General features: G+C 37.4%; 1 protein-coding gene across 48 annotated transcripts in view; it reads left to right on the forward strand.

Moving 5' to 3' along the window:
- Ptprd (protein tyrosine phosphatase receptor type D) overlaps positions 1-6,549 on the forward strand; it is a 2,293,154-nt gene extending 2,286,605 nt beyond the window's left edge. For all 48 annotated transcript variants that reach the window (XM_052717072.1, XM_052717069.1, XM_052717068.1 and 45 more), the window contains 2 exons: positions 269-404; positions 2,812-6,549. In XM_052717072.1, the coding sequence (XP_052573032.1) occupies positions 269-404; positions 2,812-2,880 (205 nt within the window). In that variant the 3' untranslated portion in view covers positions 2,881-6,549. The remainder of the gene's footprint in view (positions 1-268; positions 405-2,811) is intronic.
- The last annotated feature ends 18,779 nt before the right edge of the window (positions 6,550-25,328 follow it).

Consider the following 25,328-nt stretch of genomic DNA (forward strand, 5'->3'; position numbering starts at 1 on the left):
TTATGTTATTCCTTGACCTTTTCAACTGGACTTACACAGTGTTATAGAAATGCATTCTATTTTATAAGATCCAATCCTAATTACTTATTCTCTCATGTTATCATAACATACTCCCTGGTAGTCACACAGTAAAAGCATGCCCACTTTATCTTGAACATGCTTGTGGAGAAACGAGGAATAGAGAAGTGGTAGAAGAATGTCTGCTTCCAAAGCAAATGAGGCCAAGACTATGAGCACGTTACTCACACTGCCTTTCTTCTCACAACAGTGCTGGCGTTGGAAGAACTGGAGTCTTCATAACACTGAGTATTGTATTGGAAAGAATGAGATATGAAGGGGTTGTAGATATATTCCAGACAGTCAAAATGTTAAGAACACAGCGACCAGCAATGGTACAAACAGAGGTAAGAAAACATTTGGTGTCACCTCCAAAAACCTGAGCCCTCTGTGGGTTCAAAATACAGTTGCAAAATACAGAGGATCACTATGGGGAAAGCAACCAATTATTTATTTAATATTTTAAAACCACATCTTCCCCTTCTTTAAATGTGGAGACAATATCAAAATCTTCAAGTTGTTGTGGACATTATGTGAGAATGTATGTTAGGTTGAAATACATTAAATTGTTAGCATATTTTTCCAATAAAATAGCTATTTTACGTATTTCTTTTTTTAAAGATTTATTGCATATACAGTGTATGTATGCCTATTTTACATATTTCAATGTGTGTGTGTATATATGTGTGTGTACCTGTCTATATGTATGTATGTGTGTATGTATGTATTAATAAAAACTTTGTACCTAACTGTAGGTAGATAGATTAAAAAAATGTCTGGCACATAATATTCCACCAGCTACCTTTACTTTTCTATTTTATTTCTGTTTATTTACAGAGACACTAGGTGCTTTTATTTCATTTCATACCACTGGCCATGTTAAATATTTGGAACTTGAATATTCCCTGTTTTCTATTCACTAATTAATATGTACATTTCTCAGTATAAGTTCATGATTTAGAGAATCATAATGGTAGTGTTTATATTCCTCACATATCCACCAAATGATACAATTTATATGTGTTCTTCAATTTACAATATCTTTCAGACTTTGATTTCAAAATAGTGTAAGCATTTGGCTTGCAATACTTAAAACATTATGTCAGCCTGACAAACATAATGGGTGTTGGGGTGACAGAGGGAAATTGGACATTTAAAAAGCCTTAACACTTAGCCAAGCAACTTACTGTGACAAGACAGAAAAGCAAACTCCATTTATTTTGCATTACCATTTTTATTGTAGAAAAATGCACATTTAAGCAAAATAGAAGCTATCTACTTTCAGCCCCATTGGCTACTGAAAATAAGTTTCTTTTATAGGGAAAATCCTACTTTTTCTCATCCCTGTGGTTATCTGTAAATTGTAATTTTTCCATCTCCCCAACAATGCTCCAATTTATTTCAATATGACAGGGCCCTTCCTTGTGTAAGAAAAGGAACATTTTGTATCATTCTATTTTGGTGTGAGTCCTCTAGAACAGACAACTTGCAATCACACTGAATTTTAGGGCAAATGGTGCATGTATTTTGGATGTGGGCAGCCATTGGATGGCAAGCCAGAAAGTCCAAGGCTCCATAAGCACTCTGTGTACCTGCTGCTCCTGCACAGCTACCTTTCACTCTGTCTTAGGTTTCTATTGCTGCAACAAAACACCCTGCAAAAGCAAGTTGGGGAGAAAGAGGTTTTTTGGCTTATGCTTTCATATACTCTTCATCACTGAAGGAAGTCAGGATAATACCTAAAACAAGGCAGGAACCTGGAGGCAAGAGCTGATGCAGAGACCGTGGAGGGTGCTGCTTATTGGCTTGCTTCCTATGGCTTGCTCAGCCTACTGTCTTAGAGAACCCAGGACCACTAGCCTAGGGTTGGCCCCACCCACAGTGTGCTGGGCCTTCCCCCTCCCATTACTCATTACTAAAATTCCCTATGGGCTCTTCTACAGCTCAACCTTGTGGAGGCATTTTCTTAATTGAGGCTCCCTCTTTTCAGATGACTTTAACTTGTGTCAAGTTGACATAAAACTATCCAGCACAACTTTCTTTCTTATAGATGCATAGGATCTTTTCTGCCCCTATCACTTACATGGGACTGTCTGACATGATGGTAGTTCTGATTGAGTCTGAAGCCCGATCTGATTCTTTTATATTTTTTCTTTTGTTTGTGTGGGAGTAGAGTGCACATGCCACAGACCACATGTGTGCAGGTCAGAGGACAATTTGTGAGAGTAACTTCTCTCATTCTGTTATGTGGATCCCAGGGATCAAGCTCAGGTCTTCAGACCTGGATAGAGGCAAGTGCCTTTGACCACTGAGCAATCTTGCCTACTTCCTTTTTTCCCTTTTCTTCTTTCCTTCTTTTTTTGTAAACTCAAATTCAGTGGAAAGCAACCCAGAACATACAAATACAACTTGCCTTTAGGGAAATTCCCATTTTTTTTTTTTGCAACTGAAAATAATCAGATACTTAGGTCATTGTGAAAGATGGCTGTAGCACATAAGAAGAAAGATAATATTCACTGGAGTTATTAGGGCTTGGAATTAGGAGCCGTGTATCAGTCAGGTTGATGAGTGAAGTTAATAACATCCTCACATGGCTAATTGTTCTTTGCTCATTGTTGCTTGGTCATCAGACTAAATTAAAGTGGTAGTGTTGCTGCCTTGGAGATATATTTTTTTCTTTACAATGCTGGTTTTATTTTTCAATTAAAATATCAATTTTTTTTCATCTCTCCCCTTGTACCCTGTGTCCTGCAGGATCAATACCAGTTCTGCTATCGAGCCGCACTAGAATACCTGGGCAGCTTTGATCACTATGCAACGTAGAAACCCCTGATCCCTTCTGGATTTTTACTACAGGCCCTTCGCTATCCATGGAGTCTCTTCTGAGCCATACAGGGCACTTGAGAAGTCCTTCTTAACTTCTAGCTAACAGCCACTTAGTGGGACTATTACAAAACAAAAACAAACTCTTCCAAGTGGACCAAGAATTCACAGTTTAATCATCTAACCTGAAAAATAATAACAAGAATCCTGACTTAGGGAGGCATCTGAAGGATTTTATTTACAGATACCTCAAGGATTCGAAATAAAGGGAAGAAGAAATGACAGCAAAGAACTACCATCTTGTTCAAGATTGCTTGGTGGGGACAGAGAGAGCTTGCCTGTGGGCCTCAGTTCAGCACAAGGCATTTGCTGGTGTGGCTTCTCACAATAAGGTGGACTCTGCTTCAACATCACCCCTTTCCCCATGCCACTCATACTTGCATTTTAGGGGTAAGGGTGGGGCTGTTTAAAAAGAAAGTCCTTGATTTCATTTTAGTGTTGTAAAAGATTCTGCTGCCCTGTGCTTCAGTTCTAACTGTGCAAACTTTTTTTTAAACAAATGTATCATTGATAAAGTAAATTCAAAAAGTTATGTAATTCTTCATTTTTTATTTCAGAATTGTAGGTTTTTTTAAGCAGTAGAATGGTTATCTGTAATATCTTACTGTAGAAATATCAAATCATTTGAAACTTTGCACATTTTTGTGCAACACTCAATCTACAGTATCTGTCTCAACAGATATTACTTACACATTTGTTTGGCATAACTGATGAGAAAGTGCCCATTCTCTGCAAGCTTCAAGGGGAATTTTGTTTTGCTTTGTTTTATTTTTGGAATCAACAGGGAGGCGCAAAGTATAAAGTTGCTGCTAACATATGCATATATAGATAGATATCTATATTTTAAGGGTATCTATGTATATATAGACAGTATGTCCACACAAAGATTTAACTGCCATTCAGTTCTTCCATTGTTCAGTGTTTCTAAGGATAAAAAGCGATTGTAACCATCTTTTCCAAGTTATTTTTAGTATTTCAAAACTTTAATTTGTAAAGGGAATTGAGGAGTGCACATCATTGATTATTGAACCTCGCCCCTGACTTTCCTGCCCTGCATTCCCCCACCTACCCAGTCATATTCACAAATACTGTTTTGTTAGCCAGGCTTCCAACAAAATTCAATATTTCTAACACTCTAGTGCAATAACAATTCTTAAATATCTAAGAGGTGTGCATGTGGGAAAGGTCAGTGCATATCCCTTTAGGAGGGAAGAATGTTGTAATATATCAGCTATCAAGTTGTTTTTTAAAAAAAAAAGTATATTCAATCATATTGTCTATAGTATGTGCTATGAAATTTGCATTTATGACATGTAACAGGGGCAAAGCCAAACTCATGTTACTCTTTCAGTCAGAAACATGTTGTGGCTGCGGCGTTCCTGGGAGATGCTGCGCAGTTTCTCGTGGCTGTGGCGTTCCTGGGAGGCGCTGTGCTGTTTGATTTGGTTTTAGTTCTGCATTTAGAGTGCCTTATAATTGATGCCTATTTTAATAGCATTTCTTTCTACCTTTTGGTTGATTTCCATTAGTTGTTCACATCTGTTACTCTTTCAATTAAAGTATTATCTGTTTACCACATGTATATAAACTCTTTGAATAATATGCATTCCTAGTTTTCAGCCAAGTGGGGGATGTTAGTGATTGTACCAGCCCAAAGCACTTGGATAATCAGGGCCTCTCCGTTCCTCATCGTCACATCAGGAAGAGCAACTTGTCTCACTTCTAATCCCTTCCAAATCTGCTCTGGAGCATGCAGTAACCACCAGTCTTACTTACAGAGACAACTTCGGGATATATTTGATATTCCATTAGGAGTTTTCTGAAAGGGGCAATAAATTATATATATATGTACGTATATACATATATATGTATATATATATATATGTATGTATGTATATGTATATATCTCCCCAAACCTTTCAACAGCATTTCCATAGGAAGCCATGGATGGTGGCATGAGTTTACCACATGCTATACGATTTTAAAGTACTCTCTCCAAATCCTAAGAACTCTGAAAGAGTTTTGATACAGGTATAATATTTTGGTTTAATTTCAGCTTCATGATGTTCTGCATGGAAGGGTATTTGTTTTCACATTTTCCCATTATTAGCAGAATAAACTCCTAGAGACCAAACACTTGCAAGTATCGTATTTGAGCATTTTTGTAAAAAATAAAAATAAAAATAAAAAACAAAAAATGAACAAAAAAAGAAAAAATAGAAATATATATATATATAACACTAAAAAAAAAAAAAGAATCTAGAAGGCTACCTCAGAATGAGACTCTCTAACCTACATCAGAACCAGAGAAGAATGTGCACTATGTGGGTCTGTTGTTTTCTTTTCACTTGTATCATTGAAGATTTATCCAAGTGCCAGGTTGCTCAGTGCTGTAATTTGGTTTTAGTGAAATAAAGGGAGTCAGACAGGTATTGCATCATCTAGACATGCCATTTTGGACATGTGGGATCTAATGGAATATCACTTACCAGAATGACTGGCCAGTTGAGCAGTTCATCTCTCTGCACCCAAAGCTGCCTATATGGCAGAAGGAGAGAAGACAGTCATCACCAAACGAAAATGAATGGGACGCGTACCGTAGGAGGATGAGGCAGGCACTACTCCAGAATCAGGAGCTGTTCCTAGAACTAACTCCCCACTGTCACTGATGTGCATTCCACTCTGTACTTTTCTCTATGACCATTCAAGTTTAATTTCCCAGGCCAACATCATTATCCACCATTACCATAAACATCCAAGTTTCTAGTTATTTTCATCATCATAACCAGTACGGTGCTATTATTTACCTATGTATGTGTAGTTATGTATAATTTTGTAATTAGTTACAATGGTAAAATATCAAATATATAAAAGTGATTTGTACAGAACTTTATTTTAGCTCTTTTTTAAAAATGGTTTGCATGGTTAGACAAGGCAAGGACAGCCAGGGGAGGGAAGGGCCTCTAGGGAACTTTGCACTTTCTATACCTTTGTACTATGCACTGCCCTATTGATTCTACACCCAATAATGTTATTACTTGAACCCATATGTAGAAACTCCTTCAGAAATTCATTTATGTGTCTGTGGATAACACATCACAACAGGAAAGGAAAAATGCATAGTAGCGTACATGGTTTTTCTTTCCTGCTGATTTTTGGTTTAGCTTTATTTTAGTCTTTCTTGTCATTTTAAAATCCCCTTCCCATTTTTTTTCCTTTTTGGGTTTTGATTTCCATTGGTATATGGGTGCCCTGATACTCCAGCAGAGATCAGAAGGCTACAGATCCATCCTATCCATCCGTTACATGGCTTTGCCATCCAAGCTTGGAGTGTCTTTACAAAGATAACAGTTGTGTTCTTTGCTCTCGTTTTGGATGCATAGACTGAAAACTCAAAAAAAAAAATAACTTGTAAAATGGCTTGTTAAAAAAATACAATTACCTCTAATTAGTAGTACGCGTAAGTGTTTTACAGAATGAAAGGCGTGCTTTTTATTTTCTTACTTCGTTACATTGGTGGCGAAAGAAGTCTGTATGAAAATCAGTTCTTTGCTGACACAGGTTCCATTTGTTACAAATGAATTCTAATAAAAATGTCAGTGTTATGCAGCCCTGGCCTTTGTTTTTGTCCATTCCAAGCATGCTGCTTTCAAACTAGCTAGTTAGTCCCTCTTTTCTAGCTATCTGCTTAGGTCCTGTGTACTGGTAGGAATTACATTTACCAAGAACCTGCTCCTCACAAGTGTCCTATTCTTGAGGTTAGCACTTTCTACTGCTAAGCAAACAAGTTCAAGAAATAATTCCACATATTCACATAGTCAAGAAAGAGGCATTGTTTTCATTTGTGGTAGAGAGCATAGACAGTGTCAGATCCTGGGAAAGGTCTACTGTAGGTTGTATGTTGTGTATGTCAGTGTAACATTGAGAGAAACCATAGCTTTCCTGCACATAAAAATAGTTCCATGGCATTAGCTTATTGAACATTTAGAAACATAGCTGAGAAAACACTTGGCTTTGGATTATTTACTCAGACACTCAATATAACTAAATTGTAATAATAGATCAGATTTGCTCCACATATTGGGGAAGCAACTCTGAACAAGTGAGTTATTGCTGCACACAAAGATAATTCTGAGAGAGGCTGCCTCTGAATCAATGGCAACACCACATTCAGACATGCTATCAAGGAAAACACAGCCTCCTGAAGCAGGATTGTACATTGTAAGTGAGAGAATGTGTTATTCAAATTGGCCTACAGAAAAAGAAAGGTGTTTGTTGTCTCATATACCCTAATCTAAAATCAGAATGAAAAAGTGGGAAGCCACAATCTCCCTGTCTGCTTTCTACTTCTTCAGTTCAGCCCTAAGTTCATCATAGTGCCACTAGTCAGGTAAGAGGAAGTAAACACTTACCCTGACAAGCAGCAGTTCTAAATGGAATAGAGTCTTATTGGCCCAGTTGACCACATTTGGAATAAGTGATCATCTCAGAAATACAAGTGAAGATAGGAGGGGAAAGTTCACATTGAGTTATCAGATAAGGATGGGTTTCAGGTGACCATTTCCTTACCAAAAGGAAAAAAAAAAATCAGTGACAATTATGAGGACAGCTGCAACTAGCTGTAAATCCTTGTCAAAGTTAAGACATGTCAATCAACATGATCAAGAAAACTTGTTGCAGTGGAAATAATTACTTAGTGCAGCAATCCCATTGCTCAGGAATGATTTTGGAAATCCTGATACTGAATCAATAATGAGACTTAAATAAATAATTAACTTTTCTTTCTCCTCCCTCCTTTCTACTTAATTGGCCTTTAGTTTTACAGATTTGATCACCTTATTATTGATAATTTAGGTATTATTATCCTTTTCTAGAAAATAGGGACAGAAAGTTGAGAGTGCAGCATATATATTTGGTCCACTACAGTTTACTCCTTTAAACAGATATCTGAAGGGAAGGCCAAAGATGACAGAGATGGTCTAACTTTATACATCTATATACATGCCAAAATTATTGGTTGAGAATTACTGAGCAGTGATTAATTTAGGGCTCCTACACTTAATCTGGCCTGTGATTAAATTTTAAAGGAACTTTAACAAATTAAAGTTTAATTTGTAATTAACTTGTAAAGACAGCCAAGACGACGGCTAAGATCCTTGAGGGGCCTCTCCCTGTAGATACCTCCCACTAAACTAACTTCACAAGAGCTAAGCATATCATGTGACATAGTCTCTGCTTTTGTTATTTAAAAACAAGAAGGAGAAACAGGAAAGAGTTGCCCATCACCCCTTCTTCAACTCCAAGTAGGCGTGCATGGTGAGCCACACCTACTACCAGGAGAAGAGTCCAAGTCTAGGACTTGACTTTCAGGGCTAGGCAAAGTCCCTCCACAACACTAGAATCATAGGCATGGATATGTCCAACAGAGCTTGGTCAAACCAAGCATCTTACTGCTCCCACCACTGTCCCTTAACCTAGGACAGCAGAGTTGAAAGAGAAAAGACTTCAGCCCATTGAAGAGATAGCACAAGGACTTTTTTTTTTCATAGAATGCAGAGGCAGTTATATACCCTTTAGAATCTGAAGGCTCCATGCATAGTCCACAACTCATAGAAAATCTCAACCTTCTTCACCATGAAGCAGAAACCTGCACACTGGTGGCTGGCCCAAACTTTTGCCATAGCCACTCTAGCTTTTGAGTAAGCCTGGAGAACACCTTCCCTCTTCTAAGACTGTATAGGTTTTTACAGCCACGAGGCAACCATTGTGACACATATGGTCAGGGAATGTTTCTATCATCCATCCCCATACTTAAGGCCCAGGAAACACATCTATTACATATCATGTGTTCACAAATAATGTGGTTGTAGAAGTGACCCCCAAGGCAAAGGACTGTGCTTCAGTGAAACGGACACATGATTTGGCCTGTTGAGTGGTGGTGCTCCTGATATATACTAAGTCTGTGGAGATACTCTCAATTGTGAGACTTGTATCTGTACATGCCTTTGCAGCTGTGAGACTTTGCTACAACTTGTCTTCACCTTGCAGCAGGAGACTACCCCTAATATCACAAATACTGTCAAAATGTTCCCCAAGAAGAACAACTTAGACAAATTCAAGATGTCCAATTAAAAAGAATACTTACTAAACATGATCAGAGAATTCAAACAGGACACAAATAAATACCTAAATGAACTTAGTGAAGATTTGAAAAAAACTTATTGATGTTCATGAAAATTAACAGCCAAATTAAATAATAAGGAAGATAATTCAGAATATGGAAATGGAATTCACCAAAGATACAGAAATACCAAAGAACTGCAATGAATCTGGAAGTGAAATTTTTTTTTTTTTTTTTTTGGTTTTTCGAGACAGGGTTTCTCTGTATAGCTTTGCGCCTTTCCTGGAACTCGCTTTGGAGACCAGGCTGGCCTCAAACTCACAGAGATCCACCTGCCTCTGCCTCCCGAGTGCTGGGATTAAAGGCGTGCACCGCCGCCGCCGCCGCCGCCGCCGCCGCCGCCGCCACCACCACCCAGCTGGAAGTGAAAAATTTAATTAATCAAATAAAAAAGCTCAATGCAACCTTCACCAATAGAATAGATCAGGTAGAAGACATAATATCATGATTTGAAGAAAAGTATAGAAATTGAGTCATTCAATAAAAGAAAATGACAAATTATTAAAACCATGAAAGGGACAATGAAGTATTTTGAGGATGTTGTGGAAAGATAAAATATATGAATTATAGATATAGAAGAAAATACTTAAACCATGTTTTCAATAAAATCATAATCTCTCAAATCTAGGGAGAAGAATCCCATAAAAATACAAGAATCCCATAACAGAAAAGAGGCTCCCCACATGCTTTGTAGTTAAAACACTAAAAACAGGGTTCAAAAAAGCTAATGGAAGCTGCCAATCAGAATAACAAAAGTTGATTTGGGAGGAAAATTTAAAGCCAGAAGGGATTGGGAAGATGTATTCCACATTCTGAAATATTACAATCCCCAACCCAAATAATTATAAGCAGTAAAACCAACTTTTATATTTAAGTAAAACTTTCAACGATTAAAAAAAAAAAAAGATTAAAACAATTCCAGGGAAGCAGGTGGACTAACTGCAGATCTTTACATCTCCTTCCTCTCCTCCAAATCCAATCCCCTAGTCTTGTCCTCAGCTCTGTAGCAGACCGCTTGCTACAGCTTTTCTTCCCCCTTTCCCCATCTCCAATTGAGCACACAAATCTGTGGTGATATTATGTCCCCCAATACATTGTACACCCTAATAAACTTATCTGGGGTCAGAAAACAGAACAACCACTAGATAGACATAGAGACCTGTAGCCATAAGGCCTGTGCTACCACCACCGGTTCACCATGTCCAAGCGAGGGGTTGTGGATTGAAAAACAGAGACTAAAGACAGCGAGTCATTCGCCTCAGCAGAATGCAGAATGCTGTTTATTGAAAGAGGGAGGAAACCTTAAATACAGGCTTACAGCACAATGGGAGAACCCCAGAGGGCAGAAGTTCACTACTGATGTTTACAATCTTGCATCTAAGCTGTTAACGCCCAATATGCAGGATACACAAACAAGGAACTTCCCTTAAGTATTCAGGAGGGTGAAATGGGCAGAGAATTAGCATAGGGGGGACATCAAGGTCAAGGTCAGCAAGCAAGGCAGCAGCTACCCAAAATGGGGGGCCAGAGCCCTACAAAGGCCAGAAAATAGTGGCACACACCCCTTTAATCCTAGCATTCCAAAGGCAGAGATTTGTCAGGATCTCTGTGAGTTCAAAGCCACACTGGAAACAGACAGGCATGGTGACACACGCCTTTAATCCCAGGAAGTGATGGCAGGAAGCCGAAAGGTATATAAGGCATGAAAACCAGGAATTAGAGCCTGGTTAAGCTTTTAGGCTTTTAGCAGTACTTCAGCGGAGATTCATTCTGGATGAGGACTCAGAGGCTTCCAGTTTGAGGAAACAGGATCAGCTGAGAAGTTGGCAAGGTGAGGTTAGCTGTGGCCTGTTCTGTCTCTCTGATCTTTCAGCGTTCACCCCAATACCTGGTCCTGAGGTTTTTTTGTTTGTTTGTTTGTTTGTTTAATAATAGGGCCCTTTAAGATTTGTGCTACAGAAATCTACTCCTCAACTTTCCTTCCCACTCATCCCTTTATCTCAGCCCTCAACTCCAGAAGGCATTCCCTGGGAACCCACAAGCCAAGTTTGCCAGAGAAGCAAGTAGGCCAGTGATACAGACAGAAAAACTTCAGATCTTCACTCACCTTCCTCTCCTCGAAACTCAACACCCCAGTCCTATCTCCATATATGCAACAGACTCCCTGTTGTGTCCTCTTCTTGTTTTCTGTTCTCATTCCCAGTGGACTAAGCTGTTCCTGGGGGTGCACCCTGCTTTCCTTTCTTCTGTGGACCCATCACACCCACCACTTCTAGCCCATCCCCATTCCTAAGTGTCAGCTCCCAATGCCTAGGAATGCATTGAACCCGGAACCTCAGTGGTCACACCTGGCAGGATCTCAGAAGCATTCCTGACCAAGCAACAACAGCTATCACAATCTCCCAAGAACCAGAGTGGGCAACAGAAACTACAGCAAAAAACATGTACCCATCAAAGCCAAGACCAAATATTAGCACCTGGAATTACAATCATTCCAAACCCAGATGGCCAGATGCCAGCATTAAAACATAATCAGTTAGTGGAGGATGATATGCATCCATTAGAGTCCAGTAATACTATTACAGTAGGCTCTGGAAAATACAACGTAACTGAAACACAAAACAAGTAACTTAAAAGAGCTTTTATGAATATGATACAGGTCCTTAGAGACAATTAACAAATCCATTAAAGAAATCTATGAAAAGACAAACAGTTGAAAGAAATGAATAAAGAAGTTCAAGACCTGAAAGTGGGAGTATAATCTATAAAGAAAACCCAAACTCAGGGAAATCTGGGAAATAAAAATAGGAACTCAGAGAAAAGCCTCACCAGCAGACAGAAAATAAGAGAGAAATTAATCTTTGTAGAAGTGAATGCAAATGAATAAACAATATTCCAACAATTATGGGACACAATGAAGGCAAGTTCATGACATTAAGTAAGTGCTCGCATTAAAAAATGGAGAGATTTCATATTACTAAATAAACAGCACACCTGAAAGCTCTAACAAAAAGAAGAATCACAGCCAAAAGGAATAAACAGCAAGAAATAATCAAACTCAGGTCTGAAATCAATAAAGTAGAAACAAACAAAAAACAAGGAATCAATGAAACAAAGAGTTGGTTCTTTAAGAAAAATCAGTAAGATTGACAAACCCACACACCAAATTAGCTAAAGTGGGGAGAAGGAATATCCAAACTAACAAAATTAGAGATGAAAGGGGGGACCAAAAAAAGACACTGAGCAAATCTAGAGAATCAAAAGAATGTACTTAAAATACTGTACTTCACCAAATTGGAAAATCCAAAAGAAATGGATAATTTTCTCAAAAAAATACCACTTATCAAAGTTAAATCAAGGACAGTTAGGAAATTTAAACAGACCTGTAACTCCTAGTGAAATAGAAGTAGTCACTTAAAAGACTCCCAACAGAAAAAAAAAAATAAGAACAAACAAACAAAAATAAAAAAAAACCCTCAGGGCCAGGTTTTAGTGAAGAATTCTACTAGACTGTCAAAGAAAAGTTAACACCAATACTGTTCAGTTATTCCACAAAATAGAGACAGAAGTTACATTGCCAATTAGTTTTATAAGAACACAGTTACACTGATTTCTAAGACACATAATGATCCAACAAAGAAAGAGAATTAGAGATCAATTTCCCTTAAAAACATAGATGCAAAAATCACTCAGTAAAATACTTGCAAATTGAATCCGAGAATACATCAAAAAGATCATCCACCACAATCAAGTAGGTTTCATCCCAGTTAGGCAGGGATGGATCAACATTCATAAATCATAAATGTAATCCACCATATAAACAAACAAACAAACATAAAGACAAAAAAATCATCTCATTAGATCCAGAGAAGACCTTTTACAAAATATAACACTTATTCATGATAAAAGTCCTAGAGAAATAATGGATACAAGGGACATACCTCAACAAAATAAAGGCAGTTTACAACCAGCCTATAGCCAACATCAATTTAAATAAAGAGAAACTCAAAACAATTCCATTAAAATCAGGAACAAGGCAAGGTTGTCCACATCCTGAAGTCTATCTGATCACAGTTAGATAAAGCTACACCTCAACAACAGAAGGAACTTAAAAAAAAAAAAAAAACAATTAAAGGACAAACTAATGGAGAGTAAACAACACACCATTAAATGCCAATGTGTTGTTAAAAAAAATGAAGATGATTTTTAAAAACCATAGAATTAAATGAAAATTGAAATACAGCATACCCAATCCTATGGCATATGAGGAAGACGTCTTAAAAAAGATTATTTTATTTTATGAATATCTTGCCAGCTTCTAAGTCTGTATACCATGTTGCGTGCCTGATGCCGAAGAGGTAAGATGATATTACCAGGTTCCCTGGAACTGCAGAAATGGAAGTTTATGAGCTACCACATGGGTACTGAGACTTGAGCCAAAGTCCTCTACAAAAGAAACAAATGCTCTCAATGCTGAGAGAATCATCTCTCAATCCCTAGTGAAGGTATTCTTAAGAGGGGAGTTTATACATCTAAGGGTATACATTTCTGAGAGCTTTGAAATAACTTAATGGTGAACCATGTAGCCTTGGAAAAACAGTAAAAAAAAATCAAAGCAGTAGATGGAAAGGGATAATTCAGAAAAAAAACAGCAATGCAACTATTCAGTGAAATAAGAAGATAGTTCTCTTAAAAGATAAACAAAAGTGACAAATCTTTAGTCAAAAGACAAGAAAAAGAAGACTCAAATTCATAAATTTAGAGATGGAAATGGAGACATTAAAACAGATATCAATGAAATTCAGAAAATCAAAAGAATATAACTCAAAACCATGTATTTCAATAAATTAGAAAACATAAAAGAAATGGATAAATTTCTAGATATACATGACTTATTCAAATTAAAACAAGATGAAACAAATAATTTTAAACATATCAATAACCAGAGTCAAGATTGAAGCATTAATACAAATCTCCCAACTGAAAAAATTCTAGGACCAGATGGATCCATTGCAGAATTATTTGACCAGACCTTCAAAGAGCTACTTCAATGCTACTCAATTCATTCTATAAGAAAATAGCAAAGGCAGGAATGCTAATAACAATTTTTATAAAGCTAGTATTATACTGGTTCCAAACTAAAATACAAATACAAGAAATAAATTCAAATTACAGACTCATCTCCTTGATAATTCAAGATTCAAAATTCACAATAAAATACTTACAAACTAAATTCAAGATCATATCAAAAAGCTCATTCATTGTGGTTAAGTTGGTTTCACTCCACAGATGTATAGTTGGCTCAATATATGAAATTAAATAAATGTGATTCAGCTCATAAATGGAATTATAGACAAAAATGACATCATCTTCTCAATAGATTCAGTAAAAAGCCTCTGACAAAATCTAGCATCCATTCATGATAAAAGTCATAGAGGCTAGGGATAGAGGTGACATACTTTAACATTAAAGGCTGTTTACGAAAAACCTAGAGTCAATATGTTAAATACAGAAAAACTCAGAAGTGTTCCCAATAAGAACAGATACAAAACAAGGCTGTTCATTCAATGTAATGCTAATGTCTTATCTACAGCACTCAGAGAAGACAAAAAAATAAAATGGGAAAACAAGTGAGAAAAGAAGTCAAAGTATCCCTATTTACAGATGATATGATTCTGTACATAAGACACCCTAAGAAGAACTTCTTAGTGCTGATAACCACTTTCAGCAAAGTGATCGATTATAGAAACAAGACACAAAAATCATACATATTGTGTTAGTGGACATAAATTTCTTTTTTAGTTTTTTTATTTTATTGATAATGGATTTTATTTCATGCAATACATCCTGACTAAATGCAAACTAAACAATAAGATATCATCTCCACCCAGTAAAAGTGGATATTATGTTTAAAATGTCTAAAGATGGGGCAGGGGAGATGGCTCAGCGGTTAAAAGCACTGGCTGTACTTCTAGACATCCTTTGTTCTACGCCCAGCATAAATATGGGGACTCACAAAAGTATATAATCTTTTTTTTCTTAAGAAATTTTTTTATTCATTTTACGTACCAATCAAAGATCCTCTCTTCCTTCCTCCCACCCCTTCAGCCTCCCCCTTCAAACCCACCCTCCATTCCCTCCTACAAGAAGGTAAGGCCTCTCATGGGGAGGTATATTTAGTAGCGGCAAATCCAAGCCCCTCCCCCTGCCTCAAGGCTTTGTGAGGTGTCCCTACATAGGTAGTGGGCTTCAAAAAGCCTGCTCATGCACCAGGGATGGATTCTGATCCTGTTGTCAGGGGGCCCCTTAAGCAGATCAAACTACACAACTGTCTTACTTATGCAGAGCGCCTAGACTGCAGGCTCCACAGCTATTGATCCAGATTTCATGAGTTCCCACTAGTTTGGTTTCAAAAGATACAAATACAATTGGAATAACCTCCTATATTCTATCAGACAACCATGGATTAAAGGTAGATTTCAACAACAGAAAGCCTACAATCTCATGGAAACTGAATAATGCTCAACTGAATCACCAATGGGTCAAGAAAGAAATAAAGAAAGAAATTAAAGACTTCCTAGAATTCATTGAAAATGAATGTACTACATACCCAAACTTATGGGACAATATGAAAGAGGAAAGTTCATAGCACTAAATGCCCACATAAAGAAGATGGAGAAATCTCACACTAGTGACTTAATATCACACATAAAAGCTCTAGAACAAGAAAAAGCAAAGTCACCTAGGAGAAATAGATTACAGGAAATAATCAAATTGAGAGCTGAAATCAATAAAACAGAAACAAAGAGAACAGTACAAAGAATCAATGAAACAAAGAATTGGTTCTTTGAGAAAATCAACAAGATAGACAAGCCCTTATCCAAACTAACCAAAAGGCAGAGAGAGAGAGAGCATCCAAATTAACAAAATCAGAAATGAAAAGGGATACATAACAACAGATAAAAAGGAAACCAGAGAATTATCAGGTCATACTTCAAAAACCTGTACTTTGCAAAATGGGAAAATCTAAAAGAAATGGACAATTTTCTAGATAGGTACCACATACCAAAGTTAAATCAAGACCAGATAAACAATTTAAATAGACCAATAACCCCCAAGGAAATAGAAACAGCCGTTAAAAGTCTCACAACCAAAAAAAAAAAAAAAAAAAAGCCTAGGACCAGATGATTTCAGTACAGAATTCTATCAGATTTTCAAAGAAGAGCTAATACCAATACTCTTCAAATTGTTCCATATAATAGACACAGAAGGAACATTATCAAACTCCTTTTATGAGGCTACAGTTACTCTAATACTCAAATGACACAAAGATGCAACAAAGAAAGAGAATTACAGACCAGTCTTCCTCATGAACATTGATGCAAAAAAACTGTATAATCTTATGCCCATTTACAGCCTCAGAGAGAACTGCACACAGTAGGTGCATAGACATAAATGCCTGCAAAACACCAGGCTATCCCACTAAAAAAATAAATTTAAAACTAAGTCTAAAAATATCAAGTACTGAAGAAAGGGAACTCATACATATTGCTGGATTTTACACCAGCACATCCATTATGGAAAACAGTGAGGAAGTTCATCAAATAATTAAAAATAGAAAGACCATATGATCCTGTTCCCTTACACCTGGGTGTGTACAAAAGGAAGTGAAATCTATATTCCTATGTTCATTGCATCACTATTCCTAATAACCAAGATATATAAATGAACGAAATTGTTCATCAACTTCTCATAGATAAAGAAAATGGGGCAATACACAAATGAGGTATTTATTATTCAGCTATTAAAAAAAGAAAGAAGTATTGTCATTACTGTCAACATAGATTGAAACTAGAAAACATTATGTTACAGGAAATAAGTAAGGAACAGAAAAACAGAAAATCAGGCTGGGAATGAAGCTCATTTGGTAGACTGCTTCCCTAATATGCATAAAACCTGGTATTCATTCCATACATTCACATAAAATGAAGGATGAAGGCACACACCAGTAATCCCAACATTCAGGTAGTAAAGGTGAAAAAATCAGGAGTTCAAGGTCATCCTTGACTACATAACAAAATTTATGCCAGAGCAGGTACCAGGAGATCCTGGAAAAGCAAGGAGAAAGAAAGGAAGAAGGGATGGAAGGAACAAGGGAGAGAGGGAGGGAGGGAGGAAAAGAAGGAATGTAACTAGAGTTTTCCTGCCTGGCCCACAGTCAGGACAAATCTCTCTCAACTGCCAGTCCCACAGGCACTCAGACCCAACCAAGTAAACACAGAGACTTATATTGCTTACAAACTGTATGGCCATGGCAGGCTTCTTGATAACTGTTCTTATATCTTAAATTAATCAATTTCTATAAATCTATACCTTGCCACATGGCTCATGGCTTACCGGCATCTTCATATGTTGTTTGTCATGGCGGCGGCTGGCAGTGTCTCTCTTCCGCCTTCCTGTTCTCTCAATTCTCCTCTCTGTTAGTCCTACCTATACTTCCTGCCTAGCCACTGGCCAATCAGTGATTTATTTATTGACCAATCAGCAACACATTTGACATACAGACCATCCCACAGCAAAGGAAGAAAATACTTAAGGTCTCAACTCATTAAGTATACTCTGAAAATGTTGATTGTAAAGAAGATGGAGTGGGCGAGATTACTAAGTTATATTGTTATAGCTAGGAAGCTCTGGTCTACACAGTAGGGTGACAGTATGTAGCAATAACTACATTTCAGAAATCTGTAAGGAGGCATTTTGGAAGTGTTTACCACAAAGAAATGAGGAATGTTTTAGAGCTAAAAATGCTTATCTAGATTTAAGTATTACATAGCACTTATTCTTAATAAACACAACATTGTGCCCCATTAATATGGACAGTGTTTGTATTTGTCAGTTAAAAACAAACTTTACAAATACATAATATATAAAATCAGTCAGAGAAACAAATTCTAATAGTACTTAAAGGGGCTTCTTCAGATTTTAGGGAACTACAATTTACATCCTGCCACTATATATGCTAGCAAAATAATAGTAGAATATCCTTAATGTCTAACAATAGGAAATTATTTCAAATGTGAGAAATTATACATATATATTATATATGCATATACATATATGCATGTGTATGTATGTATCATGGAGTATAGGCAACATAAGAATGATAATTTTGAAGTCAATAACAAATAATAGAAAATACATCATGGAGAAATCAAGCTGATGTTCAACTAGAAGCATCACCTCTACTGAGTAGTGCTGGTAGTAATGGAAGGTGTTATACATATTACTGGAGAAGAAAAATAATCATCAATTTCACCCAGCTGCAAATCCTGCTAGCTACAATAATGACCTGTCAGCAAGATTTGTCCACTATGTCCACACAAATGTTGTGGGAGTAACCAAACACTTTTTAATTGAATTTAAAGTCAACTCCATGAGATCTAACCCATACCTGAAACTATTAATGAAGCCAAGAATCTGAGAATAGATACGTCATGGGCTCAGGAGCAAATCTTATTCTGATAAAAACACAGCAATAAATGCCTCCTCATGACATAGTGCTATACCTGTAGATCAATGCATCTCTCAATTATCATCAGAGAAGCTTCTTGTTGCCGTAGGTAATTAACACAGACACACAGACACACAAACTTGATGATGTGCAGTGAGTGAGAGACTTTGGAGCGCTCAAACCTAAGGGATGTTTTTTTAAATCACATCCCTCCCCTAAGGATCAAGGGATCTATGCAGGAGTAAAATAATGATCAAATCCAGGGATAGTGGATGACTTCAAGGAAACCACATTTTCAAGATACAGAGGATTGATTCTCATATGAACTCACAGAGATTGTGATAGCATGCACAATACCGAAGAAGCTCAAACCAGACAAAAATCCCAGTATGCTGGAGGTGAAGTGGACACAAAGTCCCAACCCCAGAAGCTGCAGGAGAGTGAAGATTAGTTTTCTTCAATGGAATGACAGTAAGTATATCAATCACACTCCAAGGCAGACCTCATGCTCAGGAGTAGCTGCCTAACACAAATCAGATCCCATAAATGTGTATATGTGTGTGTGCTGGGAGGGGCACTGCTGTTGTCTGTTGGTGCTGAGTTTCCGTTGTGGTTATTTGTTTGTGTTTCAAGAGGGATCAAATAAAAGGAGTTGCATAGGTAGAGAGGGGGAGAATCTGAAAGCAGTTAGGGGAAGGGAAAGAATGTGACCAAGGTATATTATGTGAAATTCTAAATTAATAAAATGTGGAACAAAAAGAGATCTCTTTATGTAACAATTAAGAAATACCCCTTTATATAGCCAAAAGGCCAATGAAGAAATCATAGTAAAAGTAAGAAATAATTGATATCTTAAAAATTAATCTGACATTGAAATTTGTGGCACAATTCTAGATATATACTTCATGAGCACACACAAATGTTAAACATAAAAGAACATAGGATATGAACATTTTCATTATTTAGTAAATATAGACGACAACTATGCTGAATTATGCTAATTTCAGTCCCTAAGATTACCAAATGATAAGTAAATTCCAAATGAAGAAAGGCTTCTGTGCACCAGGAAGACCTATCAATTCTGTACTGATATGCATCAAAATATAGGCAATGAGAGAGAGAGAATAATCCTCATGGAAAATTTTGAAACATTTCTCATGGTAATTGCTAAAATATGCAAGCAATCAATAAGGATATAGCAGATATGAATGTGCTGATTTCAAAAATTTATTATAATGACCTTTGCAGACCACTAAACTCAACAACTAAAGGATGTATATGATCTTCAGGAGCACATGAAACATTCACAAAAATTGACTAAGGATTGAACCATAAAGCAAGCATTTTTTTTTTTTTTTTTTTTTTTTTTTTTTTTTTTTGGTTTTTCGAGACAGGGTTTCTCTGTGTAGCTTTGCGCCTGTCCTGGAACTCACTTGGTAGCCCAGGCTGGCCTCGAACTCATAGAGATCCGCCTGGCTCTGCCTCCCGAGTGCTGGGATTAAAGGCGTGCGCCACCACCGCCCGGCCTAAAGCAAGCATTTTAATAGTGCCGGACAATAATAAGTTCAGCTGAAGTTGGTAACAGAAATAAATAGAAAAGTTTCAGCCGGGTGGTGGTGGCGCACGCCTTTAATCCCAGCACTCGGGAGGCAGAGCCAGGTGGATCTCTGTGAGTTCGAGGCCAGCCTGGTCTCCAAAGCGAGTTCCAGGAAAGGCGCAAAGCTACACAGAGAAACCCTGTCTCGAAAAACCAAAAAAAAAAAAAAAAAAAAAAAAGAAAAGTTTCTATATAGCAAAAAAGTAGTACCCTTCTAAATAGCGAAAGAATCAAAGAAGAAATCAGACTGAAAGTTGAAATAATTTATATGCAGAAATTTTAAAATAGGCAAGAGGTGAGTGCCTGGGCTCAGCCTAGATCCCATCCCTGGGCACCAGCCATTCCGGGGAAGACCTGCCCAACTTGGACCCAGGTTCTGGCCATCCGGCAGGATCCCCTCCACCTCCACCGGGAAGGCTCCCCTTCTCCAAGACCCCGGGCAGACCCTGCAATCTCCACGCCCTGCCCCCACGCCCATCCATCCGAGACCCTAGCCACTTCCTGAGACTTAGAGATCAGCCCCCAGTTCCCATCCTGCCCCGGACCTCCCATCTGGACAAGAACTACCATCCTGCCCCAGATCTCCCATATGGACAAGAGAGAGAGGCTTCCTGAATCTGTCAGCTCTATCTGGACCAAGTGCACTGATAAGACCAAGAACGAATCCACAAGGAGATGGGCAGACATCAAGGCAGAAATACATACAACAAAATGAAGAGCAATACAGCATCACCAGAACCTAGCCCTCCTCAAACATCTAGACCTGAACATCAAAAAATGGAAGAAGCAGAGGAAACCAGCCTCATGAATAACATCATGAAGAAGGTAGAGGCTTATATAGAAGGAATCACAAATGAAATTGAGGAAAAGACAAACAAAAAATGGGAAGAATGCTACAAAAAACTAAAGGAAAGGACAAATAAAGCAGAAGAAAACAATAAAGCCCTGGAAGAAAACAATAAAGCCCTGAAAGAAAATCATGAAAAAGCAATGAAACAGTCCAAGACGTGAAAAGGGAAATAGAAAAATGAAGAAGACACAAACAGAGGGAATGCTGGAAATAGAAAATCTGAGTAAACAAATGGGAACTTCAGATGCAAGTATAACCAACAGAATGCAAGAGATGGAAAAGAGGATCTCTGTCATTGAAGATATGGTAGAAGAAATAGATTCATCAGTCAAAGAAAACACTAAAGCCAACAAAGTCATGACCCAAAATGTCCAAGAAATTTGGGACACCATGAAAAGACCAAACCTATGAATAATAGGGATAGAGGAAGGAGAAGAATAACAATTCAAAGGCACAGAAAATATATTCAACAAGATCATAGAAGAAAACTCTCCCAACTTAAAGAAGAAAATGCCTATGAAGATACAAGAAGCCTATAGAACACCAAACAGACTAGACCCCCCAAAAAAGTCCCCTAGCCACATAATAGTTAAACAACTAAACGTACAGAATAAAGAAAAAATATTAAGAGCAACAAAGGAAAAAGGCCAAGTGACTTATAAAGGCAAACCCATCAGAATAACACCCGATTTCTCAATGGAGACTTTGAAAGCCAGAAGGACCTGGACAGATGTAATGCAGACACTAAGAGACCATGGATGCCAGCCTAGACTAATATACCCAGCAAAACTTTCAATCATCATAGATGGAGTGAACAAGACATTCCAAGACAAAGCCAGATTTAAACAATACTTATCCACAAACCCACCCTACAGAAAGCACTAGAAGGAAAATTCCAACCTAAGGAAGTCAGATACACCCTCAAAAACACAGGCAATAGACAAGGCCACAGCAGTAAACCCCAAAGAAGAGAAGTATACGCACACTACCACCAAAAAATAACAGGAATGAACAATCACTGGTCATTAATATCCCTTAATATCAATGGACTTAATTCACCTATAAAAAGACACAGGCTTACAGAATAAATATGAAAGAAGGACCCATCTTTCTGCTGCATACAAGAAACACACCTCAAATTCAAAGATAGACACTACCTAAGAATAAAACGACTGGGAAAAGACTTTCCAATCAAACGGTCTTAAGAAACAAGCGAGTGTAGCCATCCTAATATCCAGCAAAATAGACTTCAAACTAAAATCAATCAAAAGAGATCAAGAAGGGCATTACATACTCATCACAGGAAAGATCCACCAAGATGAAGTTTCAATTCTGAACATTTATGCCCCAAACACAAGGGCATCCACATATGTAAAAGAAACATTAGTAAAGCTTAAACCACATATAAAACCCCACACATTAATAGTGGGAGACTTCAACACCCCACTTTCACCACTGGACAGATCTCCCAAATCGAAACTTAACAGAGAAACAAAGGACTTAACTGATGTCATGACTCAAATGGATTTAATCAATATCTACAGAACATTCCATCCTAATAAAAAAGAATATAACTTCTTCTCAGCACCCCATGGAACCTTCTCTAAAATCGACCACATACTTGGCCACAAAGCAAATCTCAACAGATACAAAACAATTGGAATAACCTCCTGCGTTCTATCAGACCACCATGGTTTAAAGTTAGATTTCAACAACAACAAAAACTACAGAAAACCTACAATCTCATGGAAAATGAATAATGCTCAACTGAATCACCAATGGGGTAAGGAAGAAATAAAGAAATTAGAGACTTCCTAGAGATCAACGAAAATGAAGACACCACATACCCAAACTTATGGGACACTATGAAAGCAGTGCTAAGAGGTAAATTCATAGCACTAAATGCCCACATAAAGAAGTTGGAGAAATCTCACACTAGTGACTTAACAGCACAACTGAAAGCTCTAGAACAAGAAGAAGCAACGTCTCCAAGGAAGAATAGATGCCAGGAAATTATCAAAGTGAGAGCTGAAATCAATAAAATAGAAACAAAGAGAACAATACAAAAAATTAATGAAACAAAGAGTTGGTTGTTTGAGAAAATCAACAAGATAGACAAGCCCTTAGCCAAACTAACCGAAAGACAGAGAGAGAGCATCCAAATTAACAAAATCAGAAATGAAAAGGGGGACATAACAATAGACATTGAGGAAATCCAGAGAATCAAAAGGTCATACTTCAAAAACCTCTACTCTAAAAAACTGGAAAATCTAAAAGAAATGGATAATTTTCTGGATAGGTACCACATATCTAAGTTAAATCAAGAATAGATAAACTATTTAAATAGTCCAATAACCCCTAAGGAAATAGAAAGAGTCATTAAAAGTCTCCCAACCAAAAAAAGCCCAGGACTAGATGGTTTCAGCGCAGAATTCTACCAGATCTTCAAAGAAGAGTTAATACCAATACTCTTTAAATTGTTCCAAACAATAGAAACAGAAGGAACATTACCAAACTCCTTCCATGAGGCTACAATTACTCTGATTTCTAAACCAGACAAGGATACAACAAAGAAAGAGAACTACAGACCGATCTCCCTCATGAACATTGATGCAAAAATACTCAATAAAATACTGGCAAACAGACTCCAAGAACACATCAAAACAATTATCCACCATGATCAAGTAGGCTTCATCCCAGGGATGCAAAGGTGGTTCAACATATGAAAGTTCGTCAATGTAATATACCATATAAACAAACTCAAAGAAAAAAATCACATGATCATCTCATTAGATTCAGAAAAAGCATTTGACAAAATCCAACACCCCTTCATGATAAAGGTTTTGGAGCAATCAGGAATACAGGGAACATACCTAAACATAATAAAGGCAATTTACAGCAAGCCAACAGCCAACATCAAATTAAATGGAGATAAACCCAAAGCAATTCCACTAAAATCAGGAATGAGGCAAGGCTGCCCACTCTCCCCATACTTATTCAATATAGTACTTGAAGTTCTAGCCAGAGCAATAAGACAACATAAGGAGATTAAGGGGATACAAACTGGAAAGGAAGAAGTCAAGTTTTCCCTATTTGCAGATGACATGATAGTATACTTGAGTGGCCCCAAAGATTCCACCAAGGAACTGATACAGCTTATAAACACCTTCAGCAACATAGCAGGATACAAGATCAACTCAAAAAAATCAGTAGCCCTCCTATATACAATTGACAAACAGGGTGAGAAGGAAATCAGAGATACATCACCCTTTACAATAGCCACAAATGATATAAAATACCTTGGGGTAAGACTAACCAAGCAAATGAAGGACCTATATGACAAGAATTTTAAGTCCCTGAAAAAAGAAATTGAAGAAGATGTCAGAAAATGGAAAGATCTCATTGCTCATGGATAGACAGGATTAACATAGTAAAAGTGGCAATCTTACCAAAAGCAATCTACAGATTCAATGCAATCCCCATCAAAATACCAACACAATTCTTCACAGACCTGGAAAGAATAATACTCAACTTCATATGGAAAAACAAAAAACCCAGGATAGCCAAAAGAATCCTGTACAATAAAACAACCTCTGGAGGCATCACGATCCCTGACCTCAAGCTCTACTATCGAGCTACAGTAATAAAAACAGCTTGGTACTGGCATAAAAACCAACATGTGGACCAATGGAATCGAATTGAAGACCCTGACATTAATCCGCACACCTATGAACATATAATTTTTGACAAAGAAGCCAAAACTGTACAATGGAAAAAAGAAAGCATCTTCAACAAATGATGCTGGCATAACTGGATATCAACATGTAGAAGACTGCAAAAAGATCCATATCTGTCACCGTGCACAAAACTTAAGTCCAAGTGGATCAAAGACCTCAACATAAATCCAGCTACTCTGAACCTGCTAGAAGAGAAAGTAGGAAGTAGTCTTGAACACATTTGGCAAAGGAGATCACTTCCTAAATATAACACCAGTAGCACAGACTCTGAGAGAAACAATCAATCAATGGGACCTCTTGAAACTGAGAAGCTTTTGTAGAGCAAAGGATATGGTCAACAAGGCAAAGCGACAGCCTACAGAATGGGAAAAGGTCTTCACCAACCCCACATCTGACAGAGGACTGATATCCAGAATATATGAAGAACTCAAGAAGTTAGACATCAAAATGCCCAACAGTCCAATTAAGAAATGGGCTATAGAGCTAAACAGAGAATTTTCAACAGAGGAAAC

Source organism: Peromyscus californicus, unplaced genomic scaffold (genome assembly GCF_007827085.1).
Source record: "Peromyscus californicus insignis strain IS unplaced genomic scaffold, ASM782708v3 Scaffold_5__1_contigs__length_169319896, whole genome shotgun sequence".
NCBI classification, from domain to species: Eukaryota; Metazoa; Chordata; class Mammalia; order Rodentia; family Cricetidae; genus Peromyscus; species Peromyscus californicus.